Below are 16,367 nucleotides of genomic sequence, written 5' to 3' on the forward strand. Positions count from 1 at the left end.
AATTTTGAATTAAAGACATGACAGATAAAAGCTGTTTCAACTGATACCATTTTTCATTTCTTGTATTTACTTTCTTGTTAAATTTTGTTGCAACTGCCTCTTTGATTGGTAAAATGCTACAGTTATGGATCCCGGTCAATTTTATAAGCACAGTGGCTTGAGAAAAATACAGATAAATTGACATACAAAAACGTCCAGATTGAGCATTTTCTGGGGTAAATGATGAGATATAACCCAAGAGTGTAGACATACTTTTAAATAGACATGAATACTTGAACATTATTAAACCTGTCATATTCCTACTTTCAAACTATGCAAACGTCTATCATAGCAAACTGTTAAGTCATTATGTAAAAACACGCTAGAATACGTTCAAACCGAGCAGATAAAACTAGTGGATGGCACTGACATTTCGCTGAATCTTTAACACAGGTTAGTTAACACATGTGACTTTTCAAGTAAAATGAAAATTCCTGACATTCGATTAAAAATGGCTTTATGGGTCTCTGGGGTTATTATCAGAACAAGGGTGATATTCAGACTATGTAAAACGTACACGAGCCCCTTTTTGTAAAGGCTGGAAAAGAAACACGACCTCGTGCTTTATTTTATTAAATTACACGCAGTTATATCAATGTTTAATAAAGTTGATTCAGGCTAATCTAATTATGACAAATTTGATAAATGTTAATTTAATAACGGCAAATTTGAATTAAGTATAAAAAAAATGATTTCATAAAAAGCGCTGAAAACGACCAATTTTAAATGTTGCAAAGCCGGTTTAATTGAGCTTGTTTATAGAAGAATGTAGGAAGCAATATCTACCATTGACGTCCCGTTCCACCCCACCCTTCTTGCACCGATAACAGCAATGTTCCGCATGTATATGTAAGTGTTTAATAATACCTATTAACAAAAATAATTGGTCAAGCCTGACGCAGGCAGGCAACCAATTATTTTTGTTAATGCGTAATATTAAACATTAACCTATTTAATGATCAACATTATTTTTTCAACCAAAAACAAGGCATTTCTCAAAATCACAGATAGCTCCGCCCTTTCGCTCTACAAGATGTCTACACCTTGTCAAATTTCTAATATGTCACATTTAGATAAGTTAAATAAATGGTCCTTTCAATAAATAATCAGGAACATTTTCTACTGAAATGTCACAAAATTTAAACCTTTATCTACAGTAAGACTATCATGTTTCTATAAAATATGTCAAAATTCAGCGAGGAAAATGATGCAATTAGGTAAAAACAATGGAGTTAATGAAATGTGTACATCCTTTTAAAATAAATGGAAAATGGGAGAAAAATACATAGAGATTATTAATTGATACAAATTTGTTATTGGCTTCAAGTTATTCACTTAACATTTAAAATTCCTATTGATTTTCTCATTTGAAAAACATTTCACTTTTTTATTTTTCTGTGTATCAATTTAGGTTAACAGGTGAAGGGGGTTCATTTACAATGCATTTTCCTGCCAAAAATGTAACCATTGTATTCTTAATATCTTATTATTAATGTAGTTCATTCCTGTCAACTGAATGAAAAAAATGTTTTGGTTACTTATTCTAGAAAATATAAAGTTTAAAACAGTCAGCAATTTATTACAGACATTTTTCTTAGAGTTAAAGCATATAAAAATGTTACTATATAATTATTTGTCTCTGTGTGCCTCATTTGTATATTCTATGTTATAAAGTTGACTGTGACCTCACATTGAGAAACACCTGACCTCGCCTTTTTTTTTACGTTGACATTGTTTTGAAGCCAAAGTGTTGAGTTAAAATTCCGCCTAAGCTAGGTATGTTACATTTCAGAGTGCAAAACACACCTCCCTAATATAATGCACTATTGAAATCAGTTCGACTGGTTAGACGGCCGATTAAGTAAATTTTATTTATTTAATACACATAAACAAAAGTTAGACTTAGCAGAAATTTGAAACATACTACAATGTGATAGGACAAAAAATAATGTTGATCATAAATTAAACATTGTCTTTATCATAACAACTTAATGGTCCATTTTTATAATAGCTAAAGTGTTAAAGGTCAATGTAATAACGCCACTCAGAATACCATACATATTAAAATGATAAACTTTCAAATTCAAATTTCTTTTGTTTTTACTTAAATCAGGTATAAAACATGATATTATGAGGTTTTAAGAATACAAATAAAAATTGTTGAGGCATCTTCAACAGCATTGTAGATAAAATACCATATGACATACGGTACTGCCATAGATTCAGATTTACACGTGTTCATTTGCTCAAGAGGACAATGCATGGGAGGAAACTCGTATAACCTTTAACTTGTCTTACATAAACAATTATCTTTACCGTGTAATCTGCGTTATCAAGTATGATGATGTCTTTTCCAATCCTATCAAAGTTGATATTTGTTTGGGTTTTTTTTTTTGTTAATTGTAATGCACTAAATGTGCTTTATAGAGAATAACATGCTACTGTCTTTTGATATCAATTTTATCAGGCGAGGCTGATATGGGCTAGAAAGGGCGAGGCTTGCCTAAATAATAATCCGGCGAAATAAAGTAAACATTTACAAGTTCTCAAAGAAAATCGTCAGCCTGTTTGTTATGATTACATGTATATTATCGCATGACCGCCACAACTTTCCTTTGAAGATCGGCGTTCTCTAAATTGCGGTATTGGAAATCTTTGGGGGTGCTCTAAATGAGGTATCAGTACGCTTTGGGGTGCTTTAAATGAGGTATCAGTACACTTTCTCGCGCATGCCCAGTTTATTATTTTATTTTTAATCATAAAGTGAGTATACCCGAAAAAGAGCATAACAAAACATTACACATTTGACAGAACTCTTTTTTTTAAATATTTACATATTGTCTCGATCTTTTTTTTCAAAACTTGAAAATGCAGTTATTATAAAGATGTCTCAAGTGGAAAGTAATTACCATTTTCTGCATCCTGACCTCGAGGACAAACTAGTCTGAAACAATGATCAAATTATTCATTTTTCAGTAAAGCACTACACGTATTCTAGCGTAATTATTAATAAATGGAAGTAGTGTTAAGAAAAAAATCACTACATTGTCGTTAGTTTCAAAAAATACGCGAACAAGATATACCTCTAAATATACACCGGGACTCTTATTGACAATATTTCCTAGATTATATTTTGAAAATGAGCTGGAAAGATGATTAATAATTGGCATTCAGAAAAATGCATCAACTTACCTCGTCCAATGGTTATTTCATTCCAGTTCCTTCAACGGCCTCTAATGGGTATATTTCTGCGGGCATTTATTAAAATATTTATATGTTTAAATAAAGCAAATATAACGAGAGAGCGTAAATCTCCAAGAAAATAGTCGTGATGGTCATGCGATAAAACAGTTACAGAATAAATACTCGGACTTCACCGGCTGGTATCAGCGCATGGGGCGACAAAAGGGTCAATCATGGAAATAAATCTCGACGTTCCGTCTCGATTAATTTCCTATGATTGACCCTTGTTGTCGCCCCATGCGCTGATACCAGCCGGTAAAGTCCTCGTATATATTCTATAACTATTACGTATGACGTGAACATCGATGATGTCATTTGCAATATAAATTATGACGTCACTTCATTTAGTTGGTGCTAAAACTATTCGCTATCTAATTTATTCGTAATTGAAATTCAAATAATAAATAAATAAATAATTTTCGCATATTGATTCAAGACTTGTAAGGGTATGAGATTACATTGTAGAATTCACATGCTGATGAAAATGCTCGAATATAAGCAATTGAAAAAAGTCCGTTAAAATGGGCGGGGCTAATTTTTGATATCAGGCTACTGACGTGATATCAAAAATAATTATCAGACAAGTGTTATCGGGCAGTTACCATAGCAGTTGCATGATAAATAAATATACTGTGTCTTATAGTTTTGCAATGTCAAGAAGCAAGTAAATTTTGTCATTGTCATTGTATTATTGAGACAAAAAATAAAACAGAAAAAGAAATCATACTGACTGATGGGTAGATAAAAAAGAGGAGTATCAGTTCATCGGTGAAATATACAAAATACATGTTTATAAAATTCATATTTAATTTGGCTTTACTTTGCTGTATACTCGTTATACTCATATACTATGATGATTTATACAAATAAGATTAATGCATGGCCGTTAAATGTGAGAAGATTTAAAACATTCGGAAATACATTAACATTTTGTATCCCCTAAATAGATTTCTATGATGTAAAATAACAAACACATGGTTTCGATCTACATCCACATCAAATTACTTTAGCAGTAAGTAACATGTAAAATATTTATTACCACGATTACAATTTATATAAGCGTCCGAAAAAACCTACCGAACCAGTTTATATGTCGAAATATTCAATGAAAATAAATTCAGATGAGACTCGTAATCAAAAGCAAGGTCATCATGATAAATACATCAACATTAAAAGTGGAAAATGTCTAAATATTAGTGTTTATAAGGAATTCAGTCCATACTCCAATGGTTGAAAAAAGGCGTTTTAACAATTGCGAAGATTTAGTAATTTTGGCAAAATGAATTTAATATAAGATTTGTCAATTAAGAAGCATCGTTACCATAACAGAAAACATGGATGTTTTCCAGGCAAAATGTCATAAAATCCGATTTTACGAATGTTTGTGTGCTATTTTAGTAACAGATCGATAAGGAAAAAGTCGGACCTAGGTTGAGTAGGACTCATTGAAGCGCAAAAGTTATTATTAATTTAATTCCATTTCGTGGACAATTTATAAGAAAAGCTCAAATTTTTTATGCATGTTTTTTTTTCCTCGTAACGTTTCATTTTTGTCAAAATAGGAGTATGTGTAGGAATACGTAAAGAAGTGCTGCACGTGAAGTGTGAGATAAGCCCATGTAAGATAAGATTTTTCAACACCACCATTTATAGTAACATTTACGGATTTTTCTATCTGGTTTTGAGAAAATGGTTGATTTAATGAAGGTAAACTGGTAAGAATACTCTATCAAATAAATAAACACTAGATAAACAGAGCAAGAGTTCTCTTCCGTTTAATCTCAATTTGCTAGTATATATATATTTCATACTAAATAATATTTTTTTGGAACGGTTAACTGTCAATTGAACATACATTTATGGAATTCCACTGTTTTTATCTTAAGTCATAAAAAGTATACATCCTTTTTCGTTCTCAGAAGAACGAATTAAATCTTCTTTTGAAAAACCCTTGTCAATAACATATTGATTTGCCGCTTAAAATTGCTAAAATGATTACAAATTGATTCAATAAAGTTATTTTCAACATTTGATAAATTAATCTCCTTTAACTTAATCTTTCACCAGGAAGTGAAGTGAAAACGTACACTGCAACGTCATACCAGGTGCTTAAAATTAATACTTTAACAATATTTAATCCTTCTAATTGTATAGTCTTTTTACATTTGATACGATTTAAAAACACATTTTACCTGGGTAAAAGTAATGCGAAGGACGCCGATTTTCACTTTTCTTAGACAAGGGGGTTTTGAAATTTAAAGAAAAATCATTTCGTTCTAAATTGACGGGACACCAACTTTCCATGAATAGGGAATAATTGACATTACGCCAGAGAAGGGATCGCTATACGTTAAAACGAAAAAAAATCCATATCTTCCAGATATTCTGGGACATTATAAAATATAATGTGATTATGAATAGATAGAATGGTTATGAAATAAGTGGATTTGTATAAGCCTTTTCCTTTTTCAATGCATTATGTTAAAAAAAAATCTGGAAACAAAGTGATCCCTCGGAAGCATTTATCACAACAAAATTCAGGAGAACTGCAGACTCGGTTTGATTGAGTCTGTACATGAGGGATAATGAAAATGTGCAACATCCCTCACGCCCCCTAGCACCGGCTTGAGCGGTACTCAATTCTCAACACTTAATAGTGCTGGCATCAATGATCCCGAAGGACCAGAAAAATATAACAACACTGAAGTGAAGTACGGGGCAACTTTTTACAGCTGCCACACAGCACTTGACACCTGCTGTTGTGAAGTATAAAAATCTGGAAACAAAGTGATCCCTCGGAAGCATTAATCACAACAAAATTACAAGAGAATTGCAGACTCGGTTTGATTGAGTCTGTACATGAGGGATAATGAAAATGTGCAACATCCCTCACGCCCCCTAGCACCGGCTTGAGCGGTACTCAATTCTCAACACTTAATAGTGCTGGCATCAATGATCCCGAAGGACCAGAAAAATATAACAACACTGAAGTGAAGTACGGGGCAACTTTTTACAGCTGCCACACAGCACTTGACACCTGCTGTTGTGAAGTATAAAAATCTGGAAACAAAGTGATCCCTCGGAAGAATTAATCACAACAAAATTCAGGAGAACTGCAGACTCGGTTTGATTGAGTCTGTACATGAGGGATAATGAAAATGTAAAGCCAGGTTAAATGTTTCGTAACTGCTACAAAACTTATTATTTCCATATGTACACATTTTTTTTACTTTTGTATAATAAACCAACTTACTTGATCTGTCAATATGTCAGTATATTTGGTTACTTAATTAATATACCGATTAAACAGCTTTAAATTGTCAGAAAAATTAAATAATTGAAATCCATATTATTTCTGCACCATTGTCTAATACAAGTAGCTTGTCTGAGGAAAATGGTGGACTTCGCAGCATTTAAGCGTGAAACTTTTAAAATCACCAACATCTTATTCTATGTCTACATAGTGATAATTTCATTCAAATATTATATCCATATTTTCTTTGACTTTCAGATCTCTCTTCAGCCGGCTTTTTTTCATTTGTGAGTTTCTATTTATGTTAAAACTTATAAAACCGACTTTATTACCCAGAATGTATATTATAAAACAAAGCAGATCATATGTCTAACAAAATAAGATTAAAATTGAAGGCAAATTGCCGTATAAAATTCTTTTACTACATTTGTATATCGGTCATCTGGTTCAGCTTAAACGTTTGTTTTCGTCTTTACTAATAGCTTTTTACTCTTAATTCTTTAGCTATTCAGTCACATATATTTTTTATTAGTTTCGTTTAGAATTTTCTTATAGTGTTTACTGCTTTTGGTTGAATTTTGTCCGTTTTGTCAGAAGTCTATTGTGAAGCATAATGACCAAAGTTTTTTTTTATTTATTTATTTTGGACATAAGAATTTTTATGCCACTTAAAAAAATTTATTTATAATTTCTATCTGAAATTACAATTTTCAATTTAGTATATTTAAATAGTTTCGGTTTCCTCAATTTAAAATCATGTTACCAGTTGTGTCCGTCTGCTTACTGGTGTTTAGGTGTGTTCTGGGCAAATGATTCTTTGGTCCGCCAAAGGTTTGTAAAACCAGTCCTTGCTTATTTAGTTAATAAAGGTCACCGTGCCATAAAGGTCACTTAAACTAAGTCAAAGCAAGATGTATAATTGCATATACAGACATGCAGTTTTGAAAAAGGGTATATTCTAAATGATATATCCGGCGTAACACTTTCAAAGAATTACACTGTGTAAACAACTGTTTTTCATGCAGATGAATATAACCTTGAACAAAATCATTCGGGTTTGTGTTATTTTTTCTACATGTCAAATGCTTTCAATAATGCTGCTCATGGCTTTGATCAAATTAATGCATGTGTACCCTTTAAGGCCAAACTTTTCTCAAGTAAGAAAGATAAAATAAAAAAAGAAAAATCTATATATACAATTTTCAAAGAATAATATAAATATAGAAAATAATCAAAACCACATGTATTATCAACGATATCTTGTGACAAGATAGCTGTTGTATTAAAAGATTGTATTGAAAGACAGATTATAATAAAAAAAAGCTCATCAATCACTTCGTTATAATGGGTATTGTGGTTTTAATCGATATAAACAGTCGATGAGGGTATTTGTTTTACCTGCAAGTGTTTGATAATTTCTATAGCTACGTACCTTGTTTAAGGGAAACAGTAAGATAAGGGCGACATTTACATAGGACGATTTATTCTGTGAATTAATGTAAAAATCAGAAAATATAATAATCTTTTTAAACTCATTATATTTTCATGAAAGACAAAACTAAAAAAATATAAAAGTAGAACCGTTAGCTATTGTGCATTAATTTATTTCTGGAATTTGAACTTTGTTAATATGGCTGACAATGTAAGTGGACGACGAAAAGGAAAAGACGTAATAATAAAACCTACACCACAGGGAAAGGTGAAAATACAGGGATGCTCTGATACATCTGTTCCTGTCATCTCTGAGGGTGACAAACAATGTGACAAGAAATCAGAGGGAATGCGAACAAAAAGCTCTGATGCATCAGTGTATGTCAGCTCTAAGGCAGACAAACAACTTGATAAGAAATCAGAGGGAACGCGAACAAAAAGCTCTGATGCCTCAGTGTATGTCAGTTCTGAGGAAGACAAACAACGTGACAAGAAACCAGAGGGAACACGAACAAAAAGCTCTGATGCCTCAGTGTATGTCAGCTTTGAGGAAGACAAACAACGTGACAAGAAACCAGAGGGAACACGAACAAAAAGCTCTGATGCCTCAGTGTATGTCAGCTCTGAGGAAGACAAACAACGTGACAAGAAACCAGAGGGAACACGAACAAAAAGCTCTGATGCATCAGTGTATGTCAGTTCTGAGGAATACATACTAAGTGACAAGAAATCAGTAGCATCAGGTTACAAAAGTCCAGAAGAATACCACAAGTGTGATCCTTGTAAAAGTGTCGGAGATGATGCCATGGCTGAGTGGTTCTGTTCAGGTTGCAAAATATATCTTTGCAGCATGTGCTTTGAGAGTCATTTAAGTAGAAATTCATCAAAGAATCACGCTAAGGTTGGAAAAGATGGCATGTCACCGAGAAAATCCCCTACATTCTGTACTCCGTGTAAAATAGTTGGAGCAGAAGTAAAACCAGCTGGATACTGTGAAGATTGTTGCTGTTATCTTTGCGATGAATGTTGCAAGTGCCACTCTAGAGATGAAATAACTAAGCACCACGTTATAAAAATGAACAAAGCAGCAAATGAAGGAATCCGTCGTGATGGAACCGCTTCAGTTTCTAAGATAAATATCGGAGACGAAATGACCGGTGAAGAAACCACAAATGAAGAGTTTACTTACGTCCGCGACATCAACGTTGCATCACATAATGACAAAAAAGAGGAATGTCTTATCATAGACATGGCGTTAGTCTCAGATAACGAGCTTGTCCTATTTGATGCTTTCAATAAATGCTTGAAACTCGTGGATATCTCAAAAGACAGAATTAAAGACGTTCTACCATTACAATCTAAGCCACTTGCAGTAACAGCGATGTCGAATGACCAGATAGCTGTTGTATTAAAAGACTGTTATCTGATACAGACTTTAGACATACGAGAAACACTGGTTATAGACCGCACAATTAAAACCAACGGCATCACGGCAAGGGTGAGGATGGTGAACAAATATCTGTATGTGTCATTTTGGAAGCCTGTTAAGTTTCAGAAACTCCAGCCGACAGGTTCAATAATCAAGACGATCAAACCGGATGATGAAGTAAGAAAACGTTGTTTTTTTCCTCATAATTTCGCTGTGAATACTGACGAGACTGCAATATACGTGTCTGATGGGGAGTTGGACAAAGTCTTGTCCATTGATATGAATGGTAATCTATTGAACTTGTATCACGGTGAGTTAGAATGCCCGTATGGTATTAACGTATTATCATTGTTCCATCTGGGTCAGTCTACGTCTGTAACAGGCATCAGGACATTGTTTACAAAATGAGGTCAGACCTGAGTGAGGCTATTGTGTTACTAGGACCAGGAGATGGAGTAACAGGCCCACAAGCAATGCATTTGAATGCTAACGATCAACATCTTTACATCAGCAGTGGAAGTTTTGGAAACAAACGTAAACATTTCTTAAAAGTATATAAGTGTTAAAGACATGCTTACATGTATACATGTGAATGTGCATAAATATTCTTGCGTGGACAGTAAGGGTGTCATTAAGAGATTTACAATAATAATTATAACACTCAGTAGGTTCAAAACTGTCTTTTAGACAATAAGTACAAAAAAGAATGTTTCATAGAAACTTGTTTTTGTGTAGGAAATAACTGTATACGTAATGCATGCCAACAATCATTTGTAATGCATGTAATAAGTATTATTTATTATATAATTTATAGACATTATAGAAAAGGATAACAAATGGGTATTGGTGAGGTATAATTTTTTTAAAGACACCATGCACATGGCGTTTATATCAATAATTTTGGCCAAAGTATGTCAGACAAGCATGCTGTTTGTTTAAATATGTTTATGCTAACGTAAAATATGTGACGAAAATATTTATAGGTAACAAATTTATGTAAACCATCGATAAATGAATCAGCTGCGTAAATTGTCAAATTGATAACTGTGGAATTCAACATTTATTTAACACGCCTAAATATTGGACTATTTAGGACTTTAACATTTGTTATTTTAGGATTAAATTGAATCCCGGGAGCGCACTAAATCATTCTTATGTAGTTATTCATTACACTAAAACGTATTTTAATGAAGGAAAATGTAAAGTTATACACAAGTACTACAAGTACACACTTTAAAAAATAACATTTTCAGTTTGTAATTTGATATATAAACGTAATATTTTACATGTAATTTTATAGTATTTGATTGTAGAAGGAAAGGAAAGATGTCAATTTCTTAAAACAGTTGAATAATATATTTGGAATATTATGTATGATTGTACATGTACTTTATGTTAACTTCTGTAGAAATGCTTGTAATTTTAATTAAATCGTCGTTATTTCAAATGGGATATTTGAAATTTGTTTATATGTTTCTCAAACAATTTTACTGTTGTTCGCAAGTCGTTGACAGTTCCTAAACATAACAGATACGAAACTAATAAAATTATAAATACTATAGTGATATCGTCACGGTATTGAGTTCCTATTACTATTCTGGTATTGGTTGCCTTAACTGTCAATTTTGCTACAGAGCTTAATTATAAGACAGCAACTACAAACTCGCGAAGTAATAATATTCTTTTTATCAGATAAATAAAATCAAAAAACTGTTTATAGTAATATGAATACGCTTATTGTGTAACATTTATCGCGTCTTAAAGCTACATTTGTATAACGCAAGTAACAACTCGACAAAATATATGCACGGCCGTGCCATATCTTTTTGAAGGAGTCTCAAAAACGACACGGGTATGTGATAAACGTTTTAAACACTGCAATGCAAGCAACACAATCAGTATCAGCTGTAACAAAGAATGAAAACTACATAATAACAAATGAGGCACAGTTCTAGGAACAAAATGGTCAGATTAAACGAAGAGCGGCATAAATCATAAATACTTTCTTGAGAAGTAGTAGCCAGTGCAAGAATGAAGATAATATGATAACAATTGATGCACTAAATGGACAGATAGAGAGAGTGTCTATAAAATATTTTAGTATTAATTGCCAAGAATAGCAGTACGAAAAATAGTTTTGGCAATCTGAAAGCTTTGCACTTACCATTTTTTTAACGCTGCGAATGGTAATTAAGACGTTCATAAATCATTTTTTATTATGAATTGGTTTGTGTAACTGTTTTTGGTCATCGCTAATCATCTAACTATACACCACATATACAAGACATTTCGTTATTTGTTATTTGTAATAACCAATCAAAAATGCAGGTCAGTAATACTATTTCAAATGTCTATTTTTATTATTTACGAAAAAAATCTTTCGGTCGTGTCTAAAATTATGCAAGCGCCTTTTCTTCACCAGTAAACCTGGAACTTCGTCAGAAGAATGATCATTATAGTGTCGACCCAGCATGAAAAAAACAAACAAAACTCTAATATTCATCGTAATGTAAGTTTATCATCGCCGTTCTTCGGCATTCATTTTATCCGAATATAATTTAAATCATATCTTTATTCACCCTCCGCTACCTCTGGCAGCGTATGTATCGGACTGAAAACTATTATTAATTTTGATAATAATGATTTCAACTTATTTTATTATTATTATTGCGTTATCTAAGGTGGAACAAATGTGACATGTATGTGTGTGTGTTTATTTATCTCGTGCGCACGAGAAACTATGTCGTGGCCACGAGTTACTAAGTCGTGGCCACGAGATAGTTAAGTCGTAGGAACGAGATACTATGTCGTAGCCACGAGTTTGCCACGAGATATAAGGTCGTGGCCACGAGATACTAAGTCATGGCTACGAGATAGTTAGGTCATTGGAAGAGATACTATGTCGTGGCCACTAGTTACTAAGTCGTGGCTACGAGATAATCAAGTCGTGGGAACGAGATACTATGTCGTGGCCATGACTTAGTAACGTGTGGCCACGACATAGTATCTCGTTCCGACGACTTAATTATCCCGTGCCCACGACTTAATAACTCGTAGCCACGACATAGTATCTCATAGCCCCGACATAGTATCTCGTTCTCACGACTTAACTATCTCGTGGCCACGACTTAGTAACTCGTGCGCACGAGATAAATAAAACACACACATGTCACATGTGTGCAACCATAGTTATCCAACATATAACGCACTAAATACAAATGTTGGTATTTATAGTTTTCTATGAAATTTACTGTTATTTTCCGTTAATTGCCCCTTAACTATGTGGGTTTGAATCACGTTAAAGACTTTGGATTCTATTATGTGAGGAAGTTATCCAGCTACAAGTACCTTACGGAGCGTCGAGAGTTCTAATCAGGTGTCCGTATAATGCAGGGGGTGGAACTGAGGTTTCCTTTAACCAATTAAGTTGAAAAATCGAAATATTGCCTTTTAGTCTTGGTGCCCCGTTAACCCCAACCAAAATTCAGTCTTCAATATTGCTTTTACCTCAACATGCCCCTTCAAACGTATGTAAAATAAAACGTTAGTCAAATGATTTTAAGCGTTATAAAAATAAATTTCATTGTTTCAATGTTATGTGTTGTATCAGATTGAATGTGACTTGCATTACTATAAGAAAATTGTAAGAAACAATATGTTACTATGCAGGTTAAACGGTTTAAATTAGATAAACTTTATATCAAATAAATAATTGAATTATCTTATCATAAAATGAAGTTACTCTGCCTCTCTTTATACTTAAGACTGTATGCCACAGTTCCTAGGCTACCGATTTATTTCGTCTCACTCATGTTTCCGCATATTTGCATCATTATGATAATTTGAAGCCAATTCGACATCACTTATAAAAATGATATCGTTAAAAAATGTCGTGTTCGTATGTCTTTTTATTATTTCGAACGCGTTTGTTAATGTACAAGAAAGTGCTGTAGAAACAAAGTTAAGGATATTGACACACGAAGTGGACAAGTTAAAAGAAACAGTTGCATCGCTACAGAAACAAGTTAATATCCAAAATGGTGAATCAAAATATTTTTCTTTTATCACAAGATAATTAAAGGCCCGGTAATACAATATTGTTATAGTTTTGTATCATACATATACCTCTCAAATGAAGATTTATCTTTATTTTATGTTCCAAAAAACATTATTTGTAAAGATATAACCGAATTTACATTTTAAGTTAATAACCCTTAGGTAATTAGAAATTTATTTTCTGTAAGGTCTAAGTCAATTTTTTCAATAAGAAATGAATGCATATATTTTAATGATTACAAAAATTTGCAGTTCATATCTTCGATGTTTGAAAATTGTTTTAGAAACATAATTAAATACATATATAAAATTTCACTTAAGTGTGGTAACAACACTAATTACAACATACAGGATCTTGAATGAGTGTATCCAATAGATTTATGATCGGTACAATTGTAACTTAACATTAATGACTAATATAAGTTAGAAAAAAAAACAGTAAAATAATGAGCGCCAGAGGCTCGCATAATATGATTTTGTCAACTCGTTCGATAAATTCAATATTAAATCTACACGCATTCAATATTATTTATTTATACATTTATACATTCATTACCGCATTGACCCCATTATATTATACTCATGAAAATGAAAAAGAAATAAAACCCGTGCCGCATTTAAAATCTATCGATTTTATCGTGCATTTATTATGATGTGGCATTCATAAGTGATATAAAACATTATTAAATTCAAGACCACAATGTTTATTTTATGAGTATTTTAGTACTTATTCTCTTAATTTTGCAGTGTCACAAAATGAGTCGGTAGCATTTTTAGCCTACTTATCGGAACCAATAACAAATCTGCAGTCAACTCAACATGTAGTCTTCGACAAAGTTATCACAAACGTCGGAAATGCCTACAACAAATTCAGCGGTCATTTCATTGCGCCTGTCGATGGGGTTTACGTTTTCTTTGTGATGCTGTCAAATGTTGCTGGCAAATCTGTTACAGTTATTGTTTTGAGAAATGGTTTATGGATTGGCAAGGTAGCTGCCTATGGAAGCATTACTGATAAGGGGTTACTGGTCACGTCAACGAGCGCGATCCCTGTTGAGTTACAGTATGGTGATGAAGTTTGGGTGCAAAATGAATATACATATTTAGCACATGAGGAGGTGGCTGGCTACAAACAGTCATCATTCTCAGGACATCTTATAACCTCATTTTAAAGTTAGTTTGTTTGTTTGATTGGGTTTCAGTCACACCCGACACAGTTTAGTTCATATGTTGATGTTCCAGCTTTCCTGGTAAAGGAAGACGACATGTTCTCATTTTTATTTTCCATGACATGAATAGTCAAATTGAATGAACATATATTAGTAATAAAGCATATTTCTTGTCAACATGAAGCCTCTGTCGCACTACATAAAGGTTATTAAAAGGAATTATGATCTTGGTGGGGGCAGATAATCGATACAATTAACGGCCCAGGTTTTACATTCTGCCATAATTGTCTTTAATATTTCATTAGTATTTATTGGATAAAGTTTAAATCTGGCAAGGAACCCATGAAAAGAACGTTTTAGGGTGAACATATTTTTCGTAAAGTAAAGCATTGTGAATATTTGACTTTTCAATAACGCCGTTTTACCTGACGTTAAATACTGATTTTCCCCTAAAACATTCTGTGTATATATAACTCACAAGAATGAGAAGGTTCTTCACATTTTCTGCAAAACAATAAAGAAATATATAAAAGTTATGGAAGAAAATAATATTTAATGTATTGGCTTTTTGGTCCACGCAAATTATAAAATGCCGCGTGGCTGAGGCAGGGCAATATTCGTATGATGGCAAATTTTCGGGAAGATATCATGTTAAAGACAAATTTATTTCTTCAGTGTCGTTATATTTTTCTTGTCCTTCGGGATCATCGATGCTAGCTTTATTAAGTGTTGAGAACTGAGTACGTTCTCAAGCCGGCGTGAGGGATGTTGCTCTTATTCATTATCCCTCATGTGGCAGACTCAATCAAACCAAGTCTGCAATTTTCATGTAATTTTGTTGTGATTAATGCTTCCGAGGCATCACTTTGTTTCCAGATTTTTTATTATTGTTAATGGCTTATATCATGACTTTTCCATCAAATGTGAAAAAAAGGATACAGTTTCTTGTTTTAGGTAATAAGTTAACCAATTATAGTAAAGTATAAAAAATTATTACTTGATTTCAATTTGATTAAAAATCAATTAAATCAACGTTGCGATTAGTTGATTACAAATTAAATCAAACCTCAATTCTGTTTTGATATTATATACTTGCATTCAAAATACAGTGAACTCCCTTGAAATTATTATGTAGAAACCAATAAAATGCGGACACCACGCTCCCAGTATTTCAATCAAATCTTATAAAACTTGTGTTTTGATACAGCATGCTTGCGAGCCAAATATAAACAGAATACTTTAAATCCTTCAAAAACGATTCTGCAGAAACCAATAATGCAACAATTGCTTAAAAGGGGTTAATTCCTATAAAGTGCTGATTGCAATAAAAATAAACTTAACATAAAATTGGATATAATATATTTACATATCAAGTATGTATTCACTAAGCTCCTTAAAGTTATTCTCAATAAACTCCAGTTATTCTGTGGAAATCGATAATTTCACCCAAAATACGTAATAACACTTTTAATAATGGATTGATTGCAGAAAAAATTGAAATTTACCTATGTTTTTATATAATATGACAAAAAGACACACAATCTCAGAAATCATTTAAAGTGACCTGGCCAAAACCAAAAATTGAACTCAAAATGCTTAAGGGGGGCACTTTTTCAATTATGAATTGATTGCAGAGTAAGTCAATTTTAACGTGTGTTTCCGGTATAAAGTACTTATGTCGAGCTGAATATCTTGCTAGCAGACCAGTTCAGGTGGACATTTTGAAAGTATATTATGCTGAATTGTA

General features: G+C 32.7%; 1 protein-coding gene across 1 annotated transcript; it reads left to right on the forward strand.

Moving 5' to 3' along the window:
• The first annotated feature begins 9,799 nt into the window (after positions 1-9,799).
• Positions 9,800-14,623, forward strand: LOC132729048 (complement C1q tumor necrosis factor-related protein 3-like). The gene is made up of 2 exons (XM_060714785.1): positions 9,800-9,929; positions 14,199-14,623. Exons 1-2 carry the CDS (start codon positions 9,800-9,802, stop codon positions 14,621-14,623), a joined length of 555 nt encoding a protein of 184 aa, XP_060570768.1.
• Positions 14,624-16,367: the final 1,744 nt, after the last annotated feature.

Source organism: Ruditapes philippinarum, unplaced genomic scaffold (genome assembly GCF_026571515.1).
Source record: "Ruditapes philippinarum isolate M1 unplaced genomic scaffold, ASM2657151v2 ctg1638_1_1_1_1, whole genome shotgun sequence".
In the NCBI taxonomy this organism is placed as follows: Eukaryota; Metazoa; Mollusca; class Bivalvia; order Venerida; family Veneridae; genus Ruditapes; species Ruditapes philippinarum.

Coding starts and splice junctions, on each gene's coding strand:
- LOC132729048 (XM_060714785.1), top strand. CDS start 9,800: ATGAGGTCAGACCTGAGTGAGGCTATTGTGTTACTAGGACCAGGAGAT. Junction 9,930..14,198: donor TGGAAGTTTTGGAAACAAAC/GTAAACATTTCT, acceptor TTAATTTTGCAG/TGTCACAAAATGAGTCGGTA.